At 40.7% G+C, this 24,645-nt stretch overlaps 1 protein-coding gene across 2 annotated transcripts in view; it reads right to left on the minus strand.

Moving 5' to 3' along the window:
• Positions 1 to 2,859: 2,859 nt before the first annotated feature.
• The window catches only part of shisal1b (shisa like 1b), a 35,013-nt gene continuing 13,227 nt past the window's right edge, over positions 2,860 to 24,645 (minus strand). The window contains exons 2-5 of one of the 2 annotated variants that reach the window (XM_053427303.1): positions 19,329 to 19,536; positions 16,913 to 17,126; positions 13,979 to 14,281; positions 2,860 to 5,240 (exon numbers count right to left, since the gene is read on the minus strand). In XM_053427303.1, the coding sequence (XP_053283278.1) occupies position 5,240; positions 13,979 to 14,281; positions 16,913 to 17,126; positions 19,329 to 19,395 (585 nt within the window). In that variant the 5' untranslated portion in view covers positions 19,396 to 19,536 and the 3' untranslated portion in view covers positions 2,860 to 5,239. Of the gene's footprint in view, positions 5,241 to 13,974; positions 14,282 to 16,912; positions 17,127 to 19,328; positions 19,537 to 24,645 lie in introns of those variants that run through there. The other variant, XM_053427302.1, reaches the window with a different exon arrangement.

Below are 24,645 nucleotides of genomic sequence, written 5' to 3' on the forward strand. Positions count from 1 at the left end.
ATTTCCATTTCTCTTTATAAGCTCAGGCACTTTTAAAGTGTTTGAGCTACATGCAATGCAACAGCTCTGCAGCATCGTCAACCATTACTACCAGATTCTGATGACATGCAGGTTTTAATGGCATGTTTTTTTTAAAGATTCATGATTACAAAATTGTCAATGTAACACAACCTTCAGACTTCTACTGCCTCCAAGCTCCAGTTTGCAAATTTGTAACAGTGGAGGGACCCAGGGTTTTAAGGTGTAAAAAAATATTTAACTATCTATTCAAGACTTGGGAAATGCCTGGTTAAGACTACACAGACCACACGATTATAAAGAACCCCCAGAGATGAGTCGTGCACTAGGAGTGGTCAAAAAATATTTATATTCTATTCTATTGTCTGCCTATGCTTAACAACAGCTGCTTCATAGTCTTTGTTGTTATTACTATTTATTTATTGTAGTAAAAGGTCTTCCCTTTTTAAATTCCTGTATTGTCTGCTACACTTATGTTGTTTGTTTGTTGTTTTCTGAGTTCTTAAGTAAATATTGTTGATCATTAAAGCTTTTAATCTGACATGTACAATTCCTTTGTCCAATTGTTTGCTGTTTGTGTGTAATTTTTGTGTAGTGATAAGTGAAAACCACAAGTTACAAATTTTATTAATTTGACAAAGCACCTTAAGAAAAATCTGCTACTTATCATTTTTGGAAATATTTTCAGAGACGTGGTGTTACCATGAACAGTTGAGTGAGTCACACGGGACAGTGTTTGAATATTTGCAGTGAATATAAGTACAACAATAATATCAATAAAGACATCGATCTTCATACTCAGTGCTAAATGGCCACTGTGACCTGCCGTCCTAAAAGAAAATACAGGACTGAAACTTAAATCTCAAGCTAAAATCTTCATATGACACCAGAATGAAACAAGGTGAAGTTCAATAAAACTTTTCAAAACGTGCATAATAAATAAGGCTAATGTGTAAATGTTTTTGAAGCTGATTGACAGAATACCGATTATTGATTGACAATTCTTTTGAGTCAAGACAATAAAAGCTGTAGACTTGAATTACCTGACTGTGGTTGTAGGCCTCCGCCAACCAATGCAGTTTCTGTGTTCATATTTCAACATACACCTTGAGCTTGGACCTTTGACCACCAGGACCTACGTACTGACAGACGGATGGACAACCTGAAGAAATAGAGGCTCCAGTCGCTGGCTGTTGCCGGCATAGAGGCATAAACATGTCGCAAATTGATTGAACAGTGTGTTTATCTGCTCTAATATAAGCTCCAAACTTGAGCATGCCTGAATTACTAATTTACAACCCCCACTAGAAACTTATGGTTGGAGGACGACCACTCTCTAAACATCCAAACGTGCAACATTTAAAAATATATACTGATTGTTTGTCTTCTGCACAGATTCACTGGTGAAGATGCTGACTTGTTTGCAAGGGACAACATACCACTGTAGCATATGTGTGTAGCCACTTTGAAAATTAAACCGATTGTTTTCATTCAAGAAATGATATTGAAAATATGATATCAAGAATAGAATGTTATTCATTATTGACACAGCCGTCTCACTATCATAAGCAACAGAAAAGAACTGTGAATGTGGTGGAAAATAGGAAATAGAGAAATTATAAATAAAATTAGCAAGTGAAGGCTAAAAGCAAAACTAAATAAAGTTTGATTTCATATCAAATCATTGTAGGTAAAGCAAAACATATTAAATGGCACTTTTATACACTTTTTCATTTTAGAATATATTATTAAAGGATATACTGAGTTTTATTTTCAACTTTTCTGATAACATTTCACTAACATCAAGGTCTGCAAAGGCTTAATGAAATAAAGGTGTTGTTTTTTCCAAAGAGCACTTGACACAGAGAGATTTAAACACACTGGAAAAGATAAAACTTTATTCGTCCCTGTTGTGACAATACAAAGTCAACAAGTGCAATAACAATCCAACTGAAAACGGTACATTCTATCTAGTAGTGAATACATAGACAGAACGTGGTGCACGTCCCCACCACCACACCCGAAAAGTGATGTATCAACCACTACAAAGCTTCTGTGTGTACGGGTGTGTATTCAACTGTAAGGCAACTGTTACCATGACAACCTGGAGAGAGAGAGACTGAAACAGATGTGTGCTCGCTTTTCCCCATCAGTTTAATTATTTATATATATAATTTTTTTTATTATTTTTTGGGGTGAAGAGGGTTGAGCTGATACAATTCACAGTACTACATCACATCAGGCCAGAGTCAAGACTGCTTTCAACAAAACAGAAAACATCACAAAACCCAGCTGTAACATTGTAAGAAACTATAGCGAGAGATTCCTCCTTTGTTTCTGGAGGGAATCATTTTCGACCCTGCTACCGCTCGTCAGGAAGGAAATGAAGCTTTATTTTCTCCTATGTGTTTATTATTACTTTGTTGGTGATAATAACAGACCTACTTTGCCTTACTACACTTCAGAAGACATAGCAAAGCGCCCTGAAAAACCAGACACGATCTCTTACGTATTATATTTTTTCCCATTCAATGCAGCACCGGGGACTAATTAAAACCCCTTAGTGCGTCTGCACCTGTTCAAACTTCTCTTCCCTGTTTGCTCGGCTGTTCACACTCGGGGGATTCGAAGGCAGCTATAGCAAAGCGCAGTGATATTTAGAGCCGCTGCTGATCTCCAGGCCAATTATCTCCCTCGGACACATTCGGGTGCTGTGGCCCTGAAAGTGATATGGCGTGATGCCACTGAAATGGGAATTAACTCGCTCTTAAATACTCAGCAAATGTTAATATTATTGCTGATAACCGAGGATGACGGCCAGCAGCCCCCCCCCCCCCCCCCCCTCCCACTTAACTGGAGTTCTGTTAGGGTCCACTTACACTTCATGAAACAGAGAGAGATAAATATGGAGGCAAGACCCTTTGAGGCAGCTCAGAGGAACCCCCCCACCACAACCACCACCACCACTGCAGTGCCAGGATTAACGCTTTATCCCGTTTGCTTTAGACGAGGACGTTTGCACTATATGTGCAAGGACTAGAGAATTCAGTGCACGTACAGGCTTGGCAGCTGCTGGACTACAGATGTGAGATCAGGCCCCTCTCTTGTACTGTGCCCACCTTCTGTCCACCTGCTCTCCACAAGGTCGCTCATACACAGTCTGGCATCAACAGCTGCTTTGTTTGCTCTGCTTAGACCGAATGGACAGCGTGTCATAACCACCCAACACCCCAAACAGTCCTTAAGTGCAAGTCACTCTTTTTCTTTGTCTTACATGATAATTAAATATCTGTTTGATATTGGACATTACAAAGGAATAATTTGAGGTGGTTAAATTGTTACAGGCATTTCTCACTATTTACTGACACTTCATTGCACAATAGATAATTTTGAAAATAACTTACTAATTAACCAATAATTTGATTAGTCTTTAGTTGCAACTCCTAACGATTATATTTTAATGATCAATTCATTGTTTTAGTAATTTTCCGTCTGTTCCAACAGGATTCTAAGCCTTTCATGAATACCTGAACTCACATGTCAGGAATAATAATAGGAAGTTTCTTTATTTTCTCACATTTTATAGATTAAATAATTAATTGATTAACTGAGAAAATAATTGAGATTTTCACATATTAAGATAATCAATAAAAAAAAAAAATTTGCTGGCTCCAAATTAGGAGGATTTATAAATATTTAGGTTTTTTATCCATCACAAATCATAACGGGAAGTTTATGCAATTTTCCCGACATTTTTTAAAGCAAATTATTGATTGGTTTACTGAGAAAATAATTGGCTTATATTAAGAAACCATGTAAGTAGAAGCTTTGCTTTAAAGGATGTGAACATTGTTTTAACTTTTCTTCTCATGAGTCTGACACAGAGACGGTAGGAGAGCTTTTTCTATACGAGTTCATTACCCAAGAACACTGTACGTCTGTTTCACCGACTTATTCTTCATTTCAGAAGCCTCTGCGTTACATCTCACTGAATACCCAGGGCTCGTTTGGCTGGCAGCTCATTTCATCCTCTTGCTTAAGCTACTGTACATTATTGCTGACAGTGAAGGAGATTTTCTATGTGTTCTTTACATTTTCCACTATGGCTAATCACTTGTAATTGTCTGTTACCAATGTTGGATATAGAGTGCAGCTTATGAAAGATCGCATAATGTGTAATCATTTGCATCATATTGCTAATGGGGCTGCTTTTCAGGCAGCTCCTGTGATGACGAAGGGCAAACAAGTCTTTGGATGAATTTACAGAGTCAACTGTCGCAGACTTACTTTATATTTTATCATCTCAAATGGGCTTTTACACTCATAGCCAAGGGTTGAGGTTATGTTTAACTTATCACAACACTCTTTGCTTTGCTGAAGGCTTCCCTGATCCTTATTAATGTTTTAGTTGAAATGACTTATTCAGACCCTGGATTCCTTTTCCTCACTGTCACTGTAAACCACAGAGAGACCATGATGAACCTAATGTAAAACCTTACATAACTGTGTAGCATCATGTCTTTGTCAGACATGTTCCAATAGAGGGAACCAACTTGTTTTGCAGAAAGGAGACTAACGTATTTCAAAACATTATCTGTTTTCAACATGGCTGCAGAGACGTTTTGTGTCTGGTTTCAGCGAGTACCAAAAGACGTTCTACTCTAAGCGAGATGCTCAGCATCGACCTAAGCTGTTACATGTTCTGAATGTCAACCACTCATATATTTCTCTCACTACTTCACACAAATAAATCACCGAATAGATAAACCACGACTGTGTCTAACTGCTACCGAACACAAACTGACACAGCAGTGTAATAAACATGTTATATCTAGAAAGATGAGCTTATTTTTCTTTTGTCGAAAAACAGGCAAGCCTCCTCGCTTGCCAGTACAGTACAGTTTATCCAGTTGAGCTTGGATTTAACTGCGGGTACTCCAGGCCTTGGCGAACGTTTCAGGGGATCACTGAACATCTTTAAGCAGCTGAGTGTGTGTGTTTCACTGCTTAAATTCCTTATCAACCTGCTTCTGTCCGTCCTTGGGTGATTTGTGCTCATTAGAAAGGTGCAGTAGTCACTTCTAACCACTACAGTATGGCTAGCCCACCAGTGGTCTTTGTAACTGTGGTCCAGAGAGTGACGTCTGAGGGGGCAGCTCCTCTGTGCCATGTAAGGGAACAAGAAGCTGCAACTCTTCAGCTCATCCACTCGCAGCATCACTCTGCCAGAAACAAAACACAGACAGAGAAAGAAATTGAGCAGAAACATTTGTTACCGGGGAAAGAGTAGTTGTACAAGAATGTTTTCATGACAGTGTCCACTTGTATCCGGAAACTTTAAACTACATCTTTATTTCACAGCAGTAGTGGAGGACATGACAGGTGACTAAGAGGAGAGAGAGGTTTAACAATGTCCCGCAGGCTCAGTTTGAAAAAAGGGAAAAGCCAGGGAGGTGTCACTGGTCATTTACGGATAAGAGATCACAAATGTTCTGCAGCAGATTGTGAGACTGGTTTCAGTCTGGTTTCTGGATCTTTTCTACATTGGTGCAACCGTGAGAAATTGCGAAAATAAACAGCATAAATGGAGAACTGGAGTAATAAAACTTCGACTCCATAGTTAGATCAAATGAAAGAGCTGAAAAGATGTAGAGATCGCTCTTTAAGAGAAAATGTACTCGAACTATTCAAACTGATTCTGGTAAATTGTTACGCTTTTATCAGTATTGCATGATAGTAAACTGTAGATTTGTAGATACTGTAAATATTTGTTAGTTGCGGCCCTTACAACTAAACCATATCTATAACAACTACCATTCTCCTTAAACTGATGAAGGCCGCATAGTGTGGTTGAAGCTTAGGAGAGCTGATCAAATGAAAAAGAAAAAAGATTGTTCACATATATCAATAATAACATCTCGTACAATCATCCTGAATGTGAATGTCAAAATCTACCAAATTGCCAAAGAACATGTTTGGTAGAAATCTGGTGGATCAACACGAGGCTTTTAGTTGCACGGCTGAAACGGCCTCAGATCATAATGTCTGTACTTTATGCTTCATGAGCTTTATTGATCTTTATAGGAAAATATATTGGCTTCAAAACCAGGCCTGAAAACCCCAATAAAGTGGGACAGCTTTGCTTTTCAAACAGCTATCTGATTCATAATGTTTGATTCTTGTAAAAACCGTAAACTCACACCACCTCTATTAAGAAAATCTGCAGCACTCACTTCTGTTGCCCAAAATAATAGATCCACATTGCTAATTGGAAAATAAAAGTTTTCCTCACTTTATTGCTTTTTTTTTTGGCATTCTTAGATGAACAGAGGAATGTTTATCATCAGGACATTCATGCTTGTGCTCACTGTTCTCTTAAGATTATAAGGTATTTTATTGCACTCCAGAAAAATGACTAAAATGCACAGTTAACATGAGAAAACAGATCTAAATAAAGATCACAACCCCTGCCCGAAAATAAACATGAAAAACTGCAGCGAGCTCTTTGGTTCGCGGCTACGCCAAAAGTCATTCTACAACTCGCAGAGAGCAAAACTACTCCCCAGCTTTTCCCCTTTAGCCTGCAGCAGGACTCTGTGCATGACTGCCTTTGTAGAGTCTATGATGTTAATTAACTCATACCGCATGGAGAGTGTTGCTTTAATTGGACAAGCTCTTGGCATGGTGCTCTGTGGACAGACAGGCCAGGAATAATATCATAATGTACAATTCTATTATGACCACAGCAAGCCAAGGATGGGTGTGAATATGCAGGAGCTTTGCTTTGATCAAACTCTGACAGAAAACTGACCCAGTAAAAAAGTCCAATTGCTGTTTCAGTTTCCTGTGTAAAGTCATTTCCTCTGCAGACAGACCAGCGGCTGTTTAACTGCTGTTATCTGTTACCAAGTGATGTGAGACTGTTTTCAATATCACGCTGATAAACTAATGCCTGAGTTGGAGCCAGTGTTGTACTGGATGAAAACATATGCGTTGCATTCTATCTTATAATCTCTTTCTGGTTTTATTAACATTTTATTGTGTTTGCTATCATTTACTTTGTGATATTTGACAATATATAAGTGCATTGGTCTCATTGTTTTTTGTTTTTTTTAATTTTTGTCCATGTCAATCACTTTATACACTTGTATAGCACTTTGAAATGCAATTGTTTTGCTTGAAAGGTGCTACATAAATAAAGTTTTGATTGATTGATTGGTTACCAAATATTTGAATATGATGGCACATGCCACCTCACAAATAACGCTCCATTCCTGGCTAAACTGAGCTGTCCCAGTAATTTACCATCCTTGAGTGAGTGGATGGAGAACGGCATGATGTGCTGCTGCTGCCACTTGGTGCCAAGGCATTTATGAACCACTACAGGGACTATATGACCTGTTTTGGTTTATGAGCAGTGTCACTGAATGTTGTCCAACATCTTATTTCTCCCACCATTATCTACTGGATGATGATCAGCCTAGATAAGAGGTCTTACACACAAGCATTTGCTATTGCTATTGACCATAAAGTGTGTGCACAGTCTGATAACATGACAGCCCTCCAAAAGTATGGCCAAATCATCCCCCTGGTGGCTGGATGCAATATAGGTCATACACTTTGGCTTCTCTATGTTAGTGGATGGGACTTGGACCAAAGTAAAGTCCAAGTACACATCAAATAACATTTTAAGGCAGTTCGTATCACATGATGTATATCCAAGTGCAGTTTTAATTATTTAATAAGATGCTATAAAAATGGGATGTAACATCATTATTGACGGCTTAGACTAAGTCATGATTGGTCAGATGGACGTTATTACCATGACTCATACAGTGACTCATTATCACCTCTTGAGGTAGTAAGTTGTATTGCAAGATGGGATGGGCTGGCACCTAGATGGTTAGCATGTTTTAAACTAAACACTTGCCTATAAAGCTTTAAACCAACTTCAAGACAATGCATTTTTAATTTAGCCACTAAATATGTGAGCAAAGGAGCAGAATATTATTAAATCTGATGTGATTTATTCAAAATGTGCAGTGAACCCAGACTTCACTGACGGCAGCAGATCAAAACTATCTCGCAGTTCTATGAGTGTCAGAGTGGGCAGGCCACACAGGGAATTGTAAAATAAGTGATAATGTAGTGGATCCTCCCGGCCAGCTCTTTTTAAAGGGATATTCAGAAGATTCTGCTGCTCCCCAGTGTTACTAATTGCAAAAGGTGGATAAGTTGGCTAAGAGGACTGGCACAAACTGGGATGCCGGCCAGACTTTTAATGTCCTAATAGCAAAAGTGGACGACCTTTGCAGCGTAAATGCTGCTGAGTGCTTTGTGGAACCAGAGCAGGAGCTTCGAGGAACATGGACATTTATTACCATTTAAAGGGTTTTCAAAGGACCCATTAAAGATCTGTAATGCCAAAATGTCTGTTTATATTCCTTTCTAAAACAAGGAGCTGAGCTGGGTGCAATAGATGTGTACCATCACAGGCCTGTCAGTTCAGCTCTGCTGCCCCTTCAGTAACAAAACCCATCATGTTCCGTACGTTTTACTTTAAATGGACTCTAAGCTGGATTAAAAGGAGTAGTTCAACACTGCTTATTCATGCAGAGAATTAGATGAATAGATCAATACCACTCTCATGTCTGCATGGTGAATATTTTTAACCGGAGCCTGCAGCTGTTGGGTTAGCTTAGAGATAAGAGTGAAAACAAGGGCCAACAGCAAGTGGTTCTGCCTTCCATCTGCATACTGGCAAACTGTTATTGATGCTCTCTCCTGCAGTATGTGGTGATCAGGCTGCCTTGAGGGGTGTCTCGTGCTATCTCATGCAGCTGGTATTAAATTGGTTCAAAATCAAATCCTAGTTTTGTGTTTTTTCCTCCTAAATGCAAATATGTACTTGCCAAACCTTCATACCTATTTTTCAATTAAGTTATACACCAAATGTATGGATTTGGTTATGTTTTAAGGTCACAAAACACTAAACAAATGGGGATTCCTGTTTGCCCTTCTGTTTCTCTTTCTCTAGTGTGCCATGTTCAATGTTCCAAACATGCCTGAAAATGAGTACACTAGTGCATGAAGGTCCCAATTCATGGGCTGTGTCCTTCGGAGGATTTGGTCCACTCGGTCTTTGATGATGTTGGCCTCTGTAGACCGAGCACTCTGAAAAGGCAGAGCTGAAATGAGGCTTTCTGGTGTACAGGGGATTACCTGATTGTCACCAGTTTGTCCCGCTCTAAACATTGACTCATTAGCTACAGTGGGACAGCATAATCGTGCTAAACGGTCTTCAAATGCAACCTACTAACCCTAACCCCAGCTTTATCTTTTATTTCAGTTTGTTCAAACTCAGCAGCAGTAGTATGATGTTGGATCGCTGCTTGAACAGAGACGGACTAAGATGGCGGCAGACGAACCCGATTGAGGCGACACCTTAATTTCCTACATGAGGCACATCATAGTATTGTGGTTGCCAAGGGGCAAAGATTAGTGTGTCCGCCTGGGAATCATATCACTATGACTGCCGATGGGAATTGAAGCCAATAATTACCCACGACCTCTGCAGAGTCGTTTAAACCAGGAATTGTGCCCGTTCACACTGAAAGTAAAAACGTCAGATGCTAGTGGCAGAGTGTTTTTGCTCCATCCAGTGTCAAAGGGGATTCAGTTGAGCTACTCTACAATCTTTAAACTGCCAAAGTTCCACTGCCAAAGTTCCCCATCGGGTACAGATACCACTGATTTGTATTCACTGGCTCAGAGTAACTCTGGTTTGCGGCCCTGTGTAGCACAGCCTGAAGAGGAAGGGCACACAAAGGCCACTGCCCATTTCAGACACTATTACAGAGAAAAACTGCGACCTCTGGACTTTCTGTAAATAACAAGTCTGCTTTCAAAAACTGTCTCTTTCTAACAATCCTGTCTTTTTCACTGCAGACATTTTTGACATGTAAGAAAAGCACAGGTGTTCCTGATATTATTTATATGGCTCTGCTCCACTCACCCCTCACAGAGATTCATGTCATTATTTACACCTTTACTCTCCTACCTACCGATACCTGTCAAAGACTGAGCTGTGAAAAAGGCCTGTTCTGTGCTGCTGCTGCCTTTCGACAGCCACATTACTCTGCGAGTAAACTCTCATCTGCGGGCAATTCCACGCTCATAAAAAAGTGCTCTTCCTAAGATAAACAATTAATATCAGGCTCAGCAGACCCTGGTAGGAAATGACACCAGTTGAGCTTCTTTTATTTGTTTTAACTGAGGTGAATACATGAATAGGAGAAACTAATAAAGGTTATTCACAGAGATAAAGTAATAACTGCTTCCGAAGCTGCCCTCACTGAAAACCCCCCAGCAGATCAGCAGCAGTAGATACCATCTTGCTCAGGTAGCAATATGGTAAAGAGGTTTCCCACATGCTGAATGCGGAGCTGCCCTCTCTCTGAAGAAACACATCTCGACATGTGGAGAGATGATACTTTCACTTGCTTTTCAGGATTGCTCTGCTGCACTGGTAGCCATTTATGTGGGATTCCCGAGTTCCTGTGCAACTGGTTTGTTTTTAGACGCTGAGCAACTTGACCCCATCTCTGTTTACACATGGCGAGCAGATGTTTAACTTAGTGGACGCAGTTTTCTGAGCCGTTACCCAGCATCCTCGCTGGGGATACTGTACCCCCGCAAACTAGCCATGGGATATTTCATGACGCACAGTGTGGGCGGCATAGATTGTGGTAAACATACACAATCACCTGACGTGGCGACTTACACTTAACAAGAAAAGGCGTTATTATTAACCGAACTGTGAGAAGTGCCTCCCCGTGTGAAAATGCACGCTATTCTAATCGTGCCCCAGAAACTGTTTTTAGCTCCCAGCATCTGTCACTTTTTTCCCCCAGAAGTGAACGATTACACAGGAATATTTTTTGTTCTTTGTAAATGCTGTCCTGTTTATTAAAAAGTTAAAAAAAGATGTTGCATGTACGATTACTCCAAACAGCCCCTCATCCTGAAGCAGTTTCTGTCACTACAATATGCATGAATTACTGTGACTAGCATGAGAGCTACAAGCGTGTTCTCATTTCCCAGGCCCACTTTGTCACTGAGCGTCTTGCAGAAGTTTTAAATACCTTTTTTTTTTTAGACATCCTGTAGTTTAAGCTTGAGCTGGTCAACTCTGCCAGGGTGTAGATTGATGAGTCCTATCATAGTGAACTGACTTTGTGTCTAATGAGGAGGCTCTGTGGATGTGTCGAGTCTCAGCTAACCACATTTCCACCAGCAGAGCAGCCCCAGGACCCTTCTCCAGCACCCCTGCTCCTCCATCTCAGGCTCCCTCTGTCCACACTGCTTCTCAGAGCCATTTGTCAAATCTCTGTTCGCAGTAAATTATCATGACCTGAGAGAGTTGTCTACCTCTAGCGAGTCTCTAAGTCCCAAGCAGACATCGGGGGGGCACAGCACCTGAGACAGGGAACCCCGAATGAAAAATTGACTGCCCAAAAATGTAGGTTTGTCCAAGCTGTGCTCTGATGATTGTCTGGCTGTGTAATGCAAGTCTGAACACCGGCTAAGTTCCCAGTGGTGTGTTATAGTTCACTCCTGGGGTTGCAAATCAAAAGTCTAACACACCTTGAGACGCCTGTGACGGCTCTCAAAGGTAATAAACAGATAAACTGACAGGACAGCAGATGGTGTTTTTCCACAGAAAACTCTGTGAAGGGTTTCTTATGTGACTCAGAGTGGAATCATTCAGGTTAAATATGGGTGAGGGGCCCCTGGCGGACAGTGAGGCTTTCACATTATTCTGTTCTTTTGTAATCATTAATGATGACAGATCCCTAATGAGACAGCCAGACTTAAAACTAAGAGGACTTCTCTCTAACCAAAGTGTCACGTGTGGAGACAGTGCAGCTATTTTCAGATGAAAGACAAATACATATCAGATGCTGTGTAGAAATATGTCCGTTAGTGGGCGGAAGGGTTCGTAAAATATTGATAAAGTCTTTATTACTTATTCAGAGAAAAAAACATGTATCGAAATGATTAAATTCTTGATATTGTTAACCATAGACTATATATAAAGATGGACAATGTATCTCTACTTTCTCCCACTACGAAGCTTAAATATCCTAGATATGAACGCCCTCATCTTTTGCATAATGGTGGGGGGAGCCCTCGACCAATCATGAGTCAGTCTCAGCTCGCAATCATGATGTTTATTCTCGTTTTTATAGCATCAAATAACTAATTGAAACCAAACTTATTGACGTTTTCCCTGACCTTTTAGCTTGGTCCATGTTCGATCCACTAATGTGGAGGAGGCAGGATTCATGACCTATACCACAGCCAGCCCCCAGGTGGCGATCGAGGCACTTCGGACTAACTTTTGGGAGGAAATCATGTCGTCCATTTTTATAAACAGTCTATGTCAGGGGGGCGCGCACTCTCCGGGGGGGGGGGGGGGCGCAATGTCACAGAAAAAAAAGAAAAAAAAAAGACAGACGACGTGAAATGCTAGGGGCTGGACTGACACAAACAAATCAAATACTGTTTCGTTCCTGATCCACCAATCAAAAGAGGAGTGTTATCATTTGAACGCGAGTTGCACGTACGCTTCCGAGTATAAAAGCCCCTAACTAGCTTTGGGGGGGCCCAGCTTGCAAAAGTTTGAGAACCCCTGGTCTATGTTGATAGAAGATTAAACATTATCATTGTAGTCAGGTGTATATGTGTGTTTGAGTGCTTAAATGTGAGCAATACACTTTTAATAACAAACTAGTAAATGGAGAGCCTGAAGTCTGAGTTTCCTCCATTTTGGCTTTGGGAAATGTATCCTTGTCGACACTGTCTCTCTGCCATGTAGCTCTCCATAATAACACACAGAGAACCAAGAGCAACAAGAAAAAACATTAGCCACAAAGAGACTCAATGTTAAAATGAAATGAAAGGAACTGTTATTCAGACTGCACTCTTCCAGACAGTGATTTAAAAAAAAAAATTCACTTGTGGTGCTACAATATTAACATTGACCATTTTTTATCTTTTTTTGTAGAGCTGCATGCAGAGCAGGCTCTAACTTGTTCTTTATCTGCGTCACATGAGACAACAGACCTGTCAGTGAGCAGCCCCTCTCCCCTGTGCAAACATGAATCCATTACAGTTCAGCTGAATTCATTAGTTTTGAGGTGCTTTTACTTTCCTATTGTATTTACATTTTAGCTACTCAATTCTTCTATTCCACTACCAATGCTCCAGCACATCTCAGAAGCAAATATTCTACTTTTACAACACGTCACTCAACAGATTATGTTAGCTTGAAGATTAAGATTAATAAAACAGTATATAACACACAAATTATGCTGGATTATAATAGTTTAAAAATTTAAAGTATAAAACCTCACCTGTACCAGCGGCCTGTCCTGAAAACGCTCCTAAGTCTTACATAGTAGAAAAAGCCTGGCTGAACTACTTGTTTGTGAAGGACGTTTAGTGTTCTAATATTAATTACAATTTAAAAGAAATCTTTATACTTATTATACCTCTATCTTTCATTGGAAAATCTCTTCTATCTCTAATGGTCTATGCCACGACCTCGGTTGCTGTGGCAACCACCAATGGGGACTGGGCCAGTTGAATTCAGAGAGCTCGAGACCGACAAGGAACTATGCTTTTAGTAACGGGCCTGTGGACACTCTGTCTACCACTACCCCAGGAAGGAAAATATATTTCCCGGCCAAACCAACATAAACCGCCTCATGCGGCGTCCTGTCTATTATTCATTAATGATCATTTATACAGAACCAACTCCTCCATCAAGACTTTTCTGTGAAGGCTATTTACCCAGACATGTTCTATGAGGCAAATCTTGGTTCATGCAGCTCCACAGCAGACATGTGAACTGGACTGCGGGTTGTCAGTGGTCATGCGACAGACAGTGACTCACCATGCGGTGGATGTGTTGTAGGGCAGGAGCGTCGGGCTGTGGCTCTCCTCTCGGAGGCTGTGTCGGGGCTGGTAGTGGCTGGGCACCATGGACTGGGCTGGAGTCTGGGCTTCACTCTCCTCCGGCATTGACCTGTTCCACTGACTCCGGGCCTTCTTCAGCCAGCGGCCGCCCAGACCCCATTTCTCCAGGTAGACCCGGCACAGCTCGTAGTTTATGGCTGAGTAGTAGAGGAAGTCCAGCGCCAGCAGCACCATGACGAAGAAGCCGTAAATCCACACGCCGACCAGGGCAGTATAATTACTTCAGGAGACAGACAGAGAGTGTTAGCACAGTGTAATCTGGTAAAATGATCATAACCACTCTTCACATGCTCTAAGCTACCATCAGATACCCTTAAGCTGTGGCTATGACAGAGCTGCCAGGTGTGAATGTTTGCTCTTCATGTGGCAAGGACGAGAACCACAGAGAAACCTCCATCTGCCCCATTCGCTATTTATAGATACTTTAAGACTTTCATTAGCTCAAAATACTTTAAAATTTATTTCATTTCAGCTTCCTTATTGTGCCTCTTAAAATCTGTTCTCCTTGTTTTCACCTGTCATACATTTTCACCATGTATTGCATGATCCATCTGGACTTAATTTGTACTTTCTTTTACTCAATCCACATTCATAACATAAAACCAGGTCACTCAGCAGGAGTTCTGACAGAAACAGAGCGACTTAATATTTCTGAAGGCAACGTCTTTGTTTATGATGCTGAGAACATTTTGTTGGGGGAACATCAGATAAACTGAAGGCGATTCAGTCCCATCTGGATGATTTTCCCAAGAAATATTTTGACTCTAAAAGAGATTAAACAAGATGTCACTTCAAAATCAACTCTTCTGGAGGAAATCCTGTCTCTTATGTGATCTTGGCACATTTTGAAACGCTCTTCTTGTGCTTTCTATTCAGTAAATCAAAAGAATTCACATTTTTTTCATAGACTTAATCTTTTTTGACAACTCCAACATTTACATCTATAAAAAGGGGGGAAGGAAACAGTAGAGTTTCCTCATGATCAGTTAAATACAAAAACAACCAGTCAATTCACACAACAAGTTCATCAGTACATCAGAGTCCACAACAATGCAATTTATAAAGTGAGTAAATGACTTGAGTGCCTTTTGTTACATGCCCAAGATTTTTGTCGTTTAAAAGCATTTACCTTTCGGCATCGTGTCTGTGTTAGCACAAATCTAGTTTGTTTGTCTGTTATGTTGAATTGAGTAACCAGCAGGGTTTTCAAAGTTGGGTCAACCAGGGTAAGCAAACTGTACGTGCACAATGTTCTGAGGGATCAATCTGGACCACACAACTAAAATGATGTTGTGTTATTCAATATTTTAACAGCCGTCTCAATGTGGGAAAGCACATGCAATTGATTATCATGTCAAAGGGTTGTGGTTTTTCTTGCTGCTTTTTAAAAACATGGTCTCAGATGACTTTTATTCTGCATCTATTGGGCCCCTGCATCATTTTGGCTGCTCTGTAAATATATAAAAGGCCATAAATACAATGCATTGACCTGTAAAAAACCCATACAGGCCTTCGTCTCACTCCACATACTTCAATAAATCTCAAACTGTAACACAATTTTCACCGTGCAGTGTGAGTGCGGAGCAGAATAATGGTCGGTTTAACTCACTTGGCCGGTGTTAAACATCAAACCTGCTCTCCATCTTCCGCTGAGCTCGGATCAAAGAGCGGCCCAACAGGCCATCTGACACGAAAATGAAATATCATGACCGGCTGCAGGGCAGTGTGAACCGTCCCAGACAGAGGCCTGCTGGGAAGGCATTTGTACAAAGAGCTGTGGTTTTGTCACCCCAACCTCCCATTGAGAGCTCCCAGCGATCGAGAGGCTTGTTTTTCTTTGTCTTTCACTCAGACAAACCTGCACATAGTGAATATATTGACGTTTCTTGCCACCTTATAGTTTACTATTAATAATACTGTATAAGTGCACCTGTATTTATTGTGTGAATCTCTATGACACACTCATGGTGGTACTTCACATAATAACCAACACTTAACACCTGCCTTTGTGAGCTACCGTGTGGAGGCGTCCCGCTCTCAGCCTCTGCTCCTCTCCGTGCTGCATGTTAATGCTTTTCGAAGGTGGAGATCAATGTCAACGAAAGTCTCTGAGCAAGAAGCAAGTGGTGTCAATGGCAGTGATACTGTGGATGGAGGGAAACTGTTTGTGAGTCTGCAGACTTCATCTGATCCGAGGAGGCGTCACTTCTCTGAAACTGCCTGTTCTATCCTATCATTCTATCACGATTCACCACAAGCTACTTTTTTCCCTTAATCCTCTGCAGCAACGCAATGTTTTCTTCCTTCTTTTACTTTTGCAATCGTTTCAGTATTTTATGCCTCTGTGGTTACAGTGGAGACGTCAGGAAATGAGAGCATGGGGAATGACATGCAGCAGATTGTCCATCCGGAGGGAAATCAATCAGGGGACTTGCTGCTCAGGGAATTTGAGCCCATGTGGTATGCGTCCTAACCATTCAGCTAGAATTTATTTTTCTTGCAACAAAAAAAATTGCAACATGACTTGTTATTAAACCAATACGTTTGGATAAATTGTGTGGGGCACCAGAGGGCCTGATAGGACATAATGAAGTCACAGAGGAGGTCATCCGGTATATGCCTGGAATATAATGACCTCTTCCTAGTAGCCTATTCACAGCTGTGCGGCCACCTGTGGTGAGAAGGAAATACCCTGTTTGTCTGCACCTTAGATTTCAATTTTTTCCAAAAACAGAAATCCAACTAAAACCAACATCTTAAATGAGACTGAGACAAATCCGGTGGTTAACAGGGAAGTTAGAAAGTGTAAATGAGTCAGACTGGGTTATACTGGCAGCAGAGTGTTACTTACTTGTGTGCGTATCCATCTGAGGTGGTGGTGAGGTTGATCTGCATGACCATCTGGAACTCGCTCTCGTTGCAGCAGTATTTGAAGGCCGTGTTGTTGTGGTGGCAGCAGAACATGTAGGTCTTATTGTCTGACAGGCGCGGGCAGTGAAAGCCAAAGTGGTAGCGCCCCTTGTGGTCAGAGTAGGGCTCACACACCCGGTAATGAGCTGAGAGAGCTGCAGTGTTGGGGAGGACAAAGATTGAGATGTAGAAAACCAGTCAGTAATTGTCAGGAGGAAGGATCTAGACACGCTGGCGGATGATAGACGTCGTTTCATTAATTTCCGACAGGTCAGCATTTGAAAGGCAAAGGGATCTCTCAGGTTATAATGAGCTTGGTGTGGCTGCCCATCTTCCCTTTAGCAGAGGAGGGGTAGAATGAAGGCGTACTGAAGGAAGCTGTATGATTAGAAGTAAAGGACGGCTTATTTAGTAAAAGAAGACTTTGATTGAGCTTTGTATTTGCCTTACATATTGGTGAATCAGTGACATGGTTCTGCAACAGCTCATGTTATTCGAACTGTAAATCCTCACACCTAAAGAGGAGGTCAGCATTGTTCTAAGTGAACTGGATAAGTCATCGACTTGACGGGCACTGTCTTACATGCAGTGCAATGCATCGCCTAGATTTATCTCCCCCTTTCGTCAATAAACATAAGTGTCTTTGCTAGTTTCTGACTGACACATTTTCCAATGCAGCATCCATGATCTTTAAATAGCAAATGTACTTTTCCCCATCTTAGCACCCACGTCCATTACAATGCATTTACACCTGACTTTTAAAGGGAATGGAACCTGGTATTCTGATAATATTAGGCCCAAAACACCCCCAAGATTATTTTTAGAACCTTTAACCCTTTTCTTTTCCACTGTTAAGCTAAAATGGATTTCAAACTGCCTTTACGCACTTATACACTTTGGAACATTGACTCACATTGTTAAATTAAAGGCCAAAGGTTAAAGAAAATAGTTTAGGGAAACTCTCCGGTTTCGCAAATGAACCAAAATCTGCCTGCTTAATTTTATTAACACCTCTTGAAATTTAGGATATAGTAAACAGCTTTGCTCTTGTTTGCAACCTGTGGTCTGAAAAGAGCTATGGCTCCAGCTCAGAGTGCAGCCAGCGACACATAGCATCAGAACATCAGTCAGTGCACACATCATATCAATAGGACATTGCTCTGTGACATGGATGATGATGTATTTATTATTCATTTAGTGTTCAGTTATTTGTGTTCGGTGCTGGGTTTTTTGTGACCGGTAAAATGTATCTTTCTGATGAAAAATATTTTATTGTGTACAATTTTGTTGTTAGTACAATACATGAGAAATGTCTAAATATGGGCATCAACCGAGAGTGAGTGAGCAAATGAAGCACCAAGAAATAAAAAGTATTGAAAACCATCAACTTACTGAGACATTAACAATAATTCAAGCTTCTCAAACCTAAGGATTTTCTGCTATTCTCTTTTTGTATATCATTGTAATTTAATGAGGGTGTCTCATTAAATTCCCCCCCCCACACACACACACTTCTCTGCCTGTAGTTCCTGACAACCAAAGATGGTAGAAATCCAGGGTATTACATCTCTTCTCTGGCCGTCACCCAGAATTCACAGCACCACAGTTACATAACTCTCATCAGGAGTTGTTATTTGAAAAGAGATCAATGTTTCGCTTGGCTTGAATGAAGGACGACCTTTCAAGCTTGGACAGGGTGTTAAGTTAATCTTTCATGTGGTCGTCTTTAACGTCACTTTCACTCTGCTGGTTATTATGAATGTGCTGTTTAACCCGACGCTGGAACTGTTCTTTTCTCCCTCCAACTCTAAATCCTCTTCCTGGTGCTTTATTTTCTCCTTTTCAAACTTGAGCTGTCATCTTCACCCTCTTGCATAATATAAACACCATATCTCAGGGACAGTGTGTGTGTTAGCAGGGACTTTCTGTTTGTACCTTTCGGGTTGTGATGTGCTCGTTTCCCAGTTCTCCACCGAACTCATTTAGAGATCCCCCTCAGGTTCAGAGCTTTTCCTGCCAAGTTCACTATTTCTTCCTGGCAGTAAATGTCTCGAAGTCCCTTGATGTTAAGTGTGTCTGATTTAACTTCTGGCCATCAGATGTCAACATGGATCTCCTTCTTTCCATAGAACGCTGTCTTTTGGGGTCGCTTCCTGTTTTTAGTTCATTAGTTCACCAGTGACTCACTCAGTAACTGACTGACACTCACATTTTGAGAGTATGTAGAAACCGCTCGTAGCATGTCTAATATGAGCTCACCCTGACTCGTATCTGAGCTTCCGGAGGCTCCTATAACCAAGAAAAACAACATTTGATGGTCCAGACAGGCAGACTCACTGATAAGCAACTGTACAGACCTGCAGTGGACAGCAGCAGGAAAATGACCGTCAGGACATTGAAGGACTGCCGGCTGGTGATAGTCATCTTCTTGTCCTCATGTGGGAAGGAGGGAGGGTGCAGGAGCAAGAGGGAAGGGGGGAGCTGCTGGGTTTTAGCTGGATGTGGGCATCATCTGCTCGCGGACAGCTCCGCTCACATGGCTGCTGTTCCTGGGAGTCAGGACTCCTGATGGGAACAAGACAAGCAGATAGATAGAAGATTAAGTTATCTAATTTGGACTTTTCTGGGAGTTCCGCCCCACTGTGCGGGCAGCTTGTCTGACAGCGAGGGCCCCGAATGCATCTGAAAGCTGTCCCTTTGGTTTGCATAACAGAAAGGCTTGGGCATTAGTTTTAATTAGAATGGTCAGTTTGACAACATTGGGGCTATTATGTAGTGTTGTTAATTTGTGTAGTGAATAAAGTTTCTCTGTATTTGATAAGAGAAAAGTTTGCACTTATATATACACATTGATTATTGTGATAAAATGGTTTGACGAGGTAAATTTCAACTGAACGTCATCATTTATATATACAGTATACATATACACACATTTTATGGACATATTGATCAGGACAGGCAGGTATTAATCAGTGCAGGCCACATCTTATAAGTGCATGTTATAATGAATGATAGTGGCAATAATAAGGAATCATAATTCCATGAGATGAAACAATTCCTTCATTCCCAGTTGACTGGTTTTAATCAAATATACTATACAACATCAAGTTACAATTTGTCTATTAATACAATTTGCTGCTTTGCTTTTTTCACTATTTCAACGTATATATTTAATGAGTCAAACAGTTGCTCTGTAATTGAGTCAGAAATGAATTGATAAAATGAATAATTGTGGTGGGCTTTATTTCAGGAGTCTGTAATTGATAAGTTTAGTTTCATAGTTTTAGAAAAAATTATTTAATGTACCGTTAATTATAGTTATTTGTATTATAATATAATGCACAGGTATTTCCAGAAAGCATAATACAATATTGGAGTCCCATAAAATAAAGTGTTATTGTTGGTTGCAGCCCTGATAATGCAAAGTTTCCCTTTTGACTACATTTCTCTGTAAGAACACAAAATGCTCACTGAAGCGTCATTTCAGAACTTCCACACAATACAGACAAAGCAAAGAACGGACAAACGTATTTATTTTATGAATCACTTTGTTTTATGAATGTTTTAAGCTTAAAATCCCTTTATCCTATTTTGAGATTTAAACAACATATAATAGCCAGTAGATGTTTTACTTGTATCTATGCTTGGAAGCAAAAAATCGAATAAACCCACTTAATGTATGGTGCGCCTGAGGAAGTGTTGTTTACCAGATATTGAATTAATCACACAGAAGTTGCACCTTCAGCAAAGTTTGGAGAGTTTAAATTGAGGAACTGCTGAGGAGCAGCACTTGTAAACGACGCCTTGTAGGACATGATGAATTCTCCCTCTTCCTCCTGAGTATCACTGTTTGGTTTCAGTTTGAGCCTCTGCTGCCCCCCCACCACACACACACTGATGCTAAGTGAGATTAATGGGGCGGGGGCACATTTTGCTTTGCCACGCTTGTTTCTGTTGTTTGGCAAATTTATTCCATCAGTAATGTAATGGCCGAGACTACAGTACTGATAAAACGATGTAAGGGTTGCCAGGGAAACTCAGAGAACTGCTGTTCATGTCCAAGTCTGATTTATTATACAAAAAGGACCAGAGGAAATTATACATAAACGCTCCCTGTCCCTGCATACGTTTAAGAGGATGTTTATGCTAATGTCCTGCTAACTTTGTCAGTGAAGCATTTGCATTTAATTGAATTAGTGTCAGCCACGTATCAAAGAGGAACATGGCTGAAGCTGGAGGGAGTGGGAATAGTGTAGAAATTATCTTGTCTTCACATTTCAGCCCTGAAAAAAGCATTCACTGCTCCAAACCATTAAACCTGCACTACTCATATTCATGACATGATTCATTTTCAACTAGTGATCTGAGGCCATCGTGGGCTTTAGAGGCGTGTGCTGTATGTGCAAAGGAACGTGAACATCTTCTGTGTGGGAGCAGCATGCAAAGTATTACAGAACTCAAGTCCTGAATTATGAAGGAGCACACAGCAGAGCAGGAACCATATATAAAGCAACAACAAGGGTCGAGAGGGTGAACGGAAAAGAGCATTGGATGATGTCCAGCTTAACGTTGCATCATCAACCTCTGATTAAATTTCTAAGAAACGTTTCCGAAAATCGATCTGTGATACGAACACATGGGAAGTGTTTTTCCTGCCTGATATTTAGAACTCATCGAGATTGCGTTGGCTCCTGCAAAGTCAACTTGCAAAAATTCTTTTTTTATATTTCATAATATCAAATATGTAATGGTTGAGGGTTCTCAAATTGGTTTTTAATAGTGGTAAAGTGTTATTGAAATGGGTCGGACGGCTGTCCAGACATTTAATAAAGTCATTTTGTGGTTGACATATTCCATGAGTTAGAATAAGAGCTTAACCTCACCCCCTGGAAAAGCAGACAAACTGCATGCCTGGCTGATGCACACAGAAAGTATAGCTGTCATTTCATAACGCTGCACAAACATACACGTGATGCAGGTCTGTGAATTAGGGTTCTCCGCAAGCTTTAGATTTTGGACTTGATTAGATCTGGACCTGTGGAGAAATTTAATGAAGAGAATGATCCATCAGAACCAAACACAGCAGTTCACAAAACACATTGGTCCTCACATAAAACCCCTATGTTCTGTCTAGTGGTTAATCAAGAATCATCATGTGATCCGAGCCAGCATCTTTGGAGTGTTACACATATTCTGACATGAGACCCACAACGACACAATGAGCTTCTGTTTCCTAGAAGTGCCTAGAGAGTTGTGAAGACCTCTACCGTCTCTCCACACGAACTGAACACCCCTGTGTCTTCACCCTGTTTGAGCTGCAGCTTCCAGCTACAGTTATAAATATGTAGTCAAGCTTTCCTGAAAAGAATGTGCCTGTTTAATTATGGTCTGGTGGATAAACAGAAATGTAATGGAAGAAACTGAAGTAGTGCAAACACCTCAGAGAATCCCGTTGTCTTGTCAGTGACGATGCTAGTTAGTGTTATTGTGCTTGTTCCAGCTCCTACTTGTTGCCATGTTTCTTATGTAACAGTGCAGGCTGATGTTTGCACATGAACAATCCAATAGATAAAACCGTCACTATGGACAGAACATGTACGAGGTGCACAGCGGGCTGTTTCTGTTGCGAGTCTTTCAGAGCATTTTATATCAGACAAGCTGTTCCCTCTTTAGAAAGCCAGGCGGCTGAGGTCCCAGGAGACTTGTTAGAGTGGCATTTTATATATTTTTTTCTCCCACTCTTTTCACTTCTGGTGAGAGCGTCGCAGTACAGTCAGATGACAACATGAGCAGAATGACAAGGGATTCCCATACTCTCAAATCTCCCCACGAGCCAACTCCTCTCCCCCTGCAGCTGTTGTTTTCTTACAGGGGTTTCATGTACATTAATTCTTCATTGCGCAGCAATTTTTTTTACGCGAAGTAGCATCACTGTCACATTACTCCCGGAGCTGTGCTGTGCAGGCTATAAAAGGGCAAGGTTCACTTCAACACTGTGTCTGAGTTGTTTGCGGGGAAACAAGTAAGTGTGAAGGGGTTTGTGTAATGAGGCTGATGGTTGCCAAGCAGAACATGTACTGTAAATACACAGACGTGCACACACGGGGCACGGCACACAGTGTGTGCTCTGAAAATAGAACATACTGCCCAGCTGCATGCATTCAACACAGATGGATGGTCTACTTCCTTTGTGTTTACATCTTCGATCAAACTAAAATATACATAAAGACCATGACAGCTCGGTGTGAATGTAAAGGTTACGAGAGAAAATATCTAAAATATTGACACACTCCCGGGGTGAGAGAACGCAGAGACTGTTTAACATGTTACTCAGTGATGTTGCCCAGGAGAGGGTGGAAACATGAAGTGCCCAATTACTGAAGCAACCGCTGTGAATCGAACAGCACACTTTTATCCACATCGCAGCTGGAGACACGAATGTGAGAGGCTTTCAGGTCTGCACAAACTCCACATTACAACTTTCTTCAGCTTAACTTTGTTTTTCAAATGATCTATTCGGGACCTTTGGTCTGAGTTTTATCTTTTATTTCTCCCAGTATGGTGAAATAGATCATTCATGTGATTGGTGTAGATCTTTCTGACTGCATTATGATAACCTCAATCAACTTATATAATGATATGTCAAATGTTGCAATTGTTAATTAGCCTGATATTGATGTATTGATTTTGATTTAGCAAATGCTAACCATCAATTTGTTGATTAATCTAAATGATTTAAAAGATCATATTGACAATTAAAAAAACTACATATAATATGTAACAATTCTTAATTAAACCATCAAAATGATGGAAAAGAACCTCTGTTTTATAGTTGTTGACTCTTACATTATCATTTTTTATTTAACAATGTTAGACAGAATGTTCAAAGAAATACCAATTTTATTCAACATTTCAATTTATTTCTGCCATACCTAAATGTAAGGGAAAAACTAAATGCTATCCAATTAGCCATATCGCCTTTTTTTCCTTCCACTGTTTGTATTGCTCAATCGTAATAGCTCACGATGACTCATTGCCCTTTGCTGTGTGTTCTTTGACCGAAGCCGGGCCAGTGACACGATGCCCTTTTCTAAAACTGGAGCATTGACTGGAGCCAACAAAGCCTGGAGTCTAAACAACTGACGCAGGAAAAAGGTGGTGGTATAAAATAAAAACTTTTGTTATAAAAGAAAATAAATTACGCATTTATTTAGAACGTTGCGCCGATTAATCACAGCAGTCTTGAAGCCATCACAATTTAAAACTACAAGTTCAACATCACTTTCTTTTTATTTTGTCAACGATAACAATGTGAGCTGTAACTCAGCCAAAGTCCTGATGTAACGTACAGTTTGCCCTTAATGGTTGTGTTTTCTTTATGCCCTCGGCCCCCCCCCCCCCCTCGGGGATTCGGATCTTGATGGATGTTTATGCACCCCCTGTGCCTCGTTATTAGGTCTGGCTTTTCCTCACAGAACACAACCACACTCTTACTGCCACGCTCAATGGCTCTTAATCCATGTTAATGTGCTATATCAATCACACTAAAACACATAAGTCTGTGAGCATGCGGAGTGAAGCAAAGTTTAGAGATGAGACTTCCCACTTCACACGAGGGATGATTGCACACCAGCAAAATGACTGCATCTGATATCTGGGTCTGCTGATGGGAAT

The sequence above is a fragment of the Pleuronectes platessa genome, chromosome 7 (assembly GCF_947347685.1).
Source record: "Pleuronectes platessa chromosome 7, fPlePla1.1, whole genome shotgun sequence".
NCBI classification, from domain to species: domain Eukaryota; kingdom Metazoa; phylum Chordata; class Actinopteri; order Pleuronectiformes; family Pleuronectidae; genus Pleuronectes; species Pleuronectes platessa.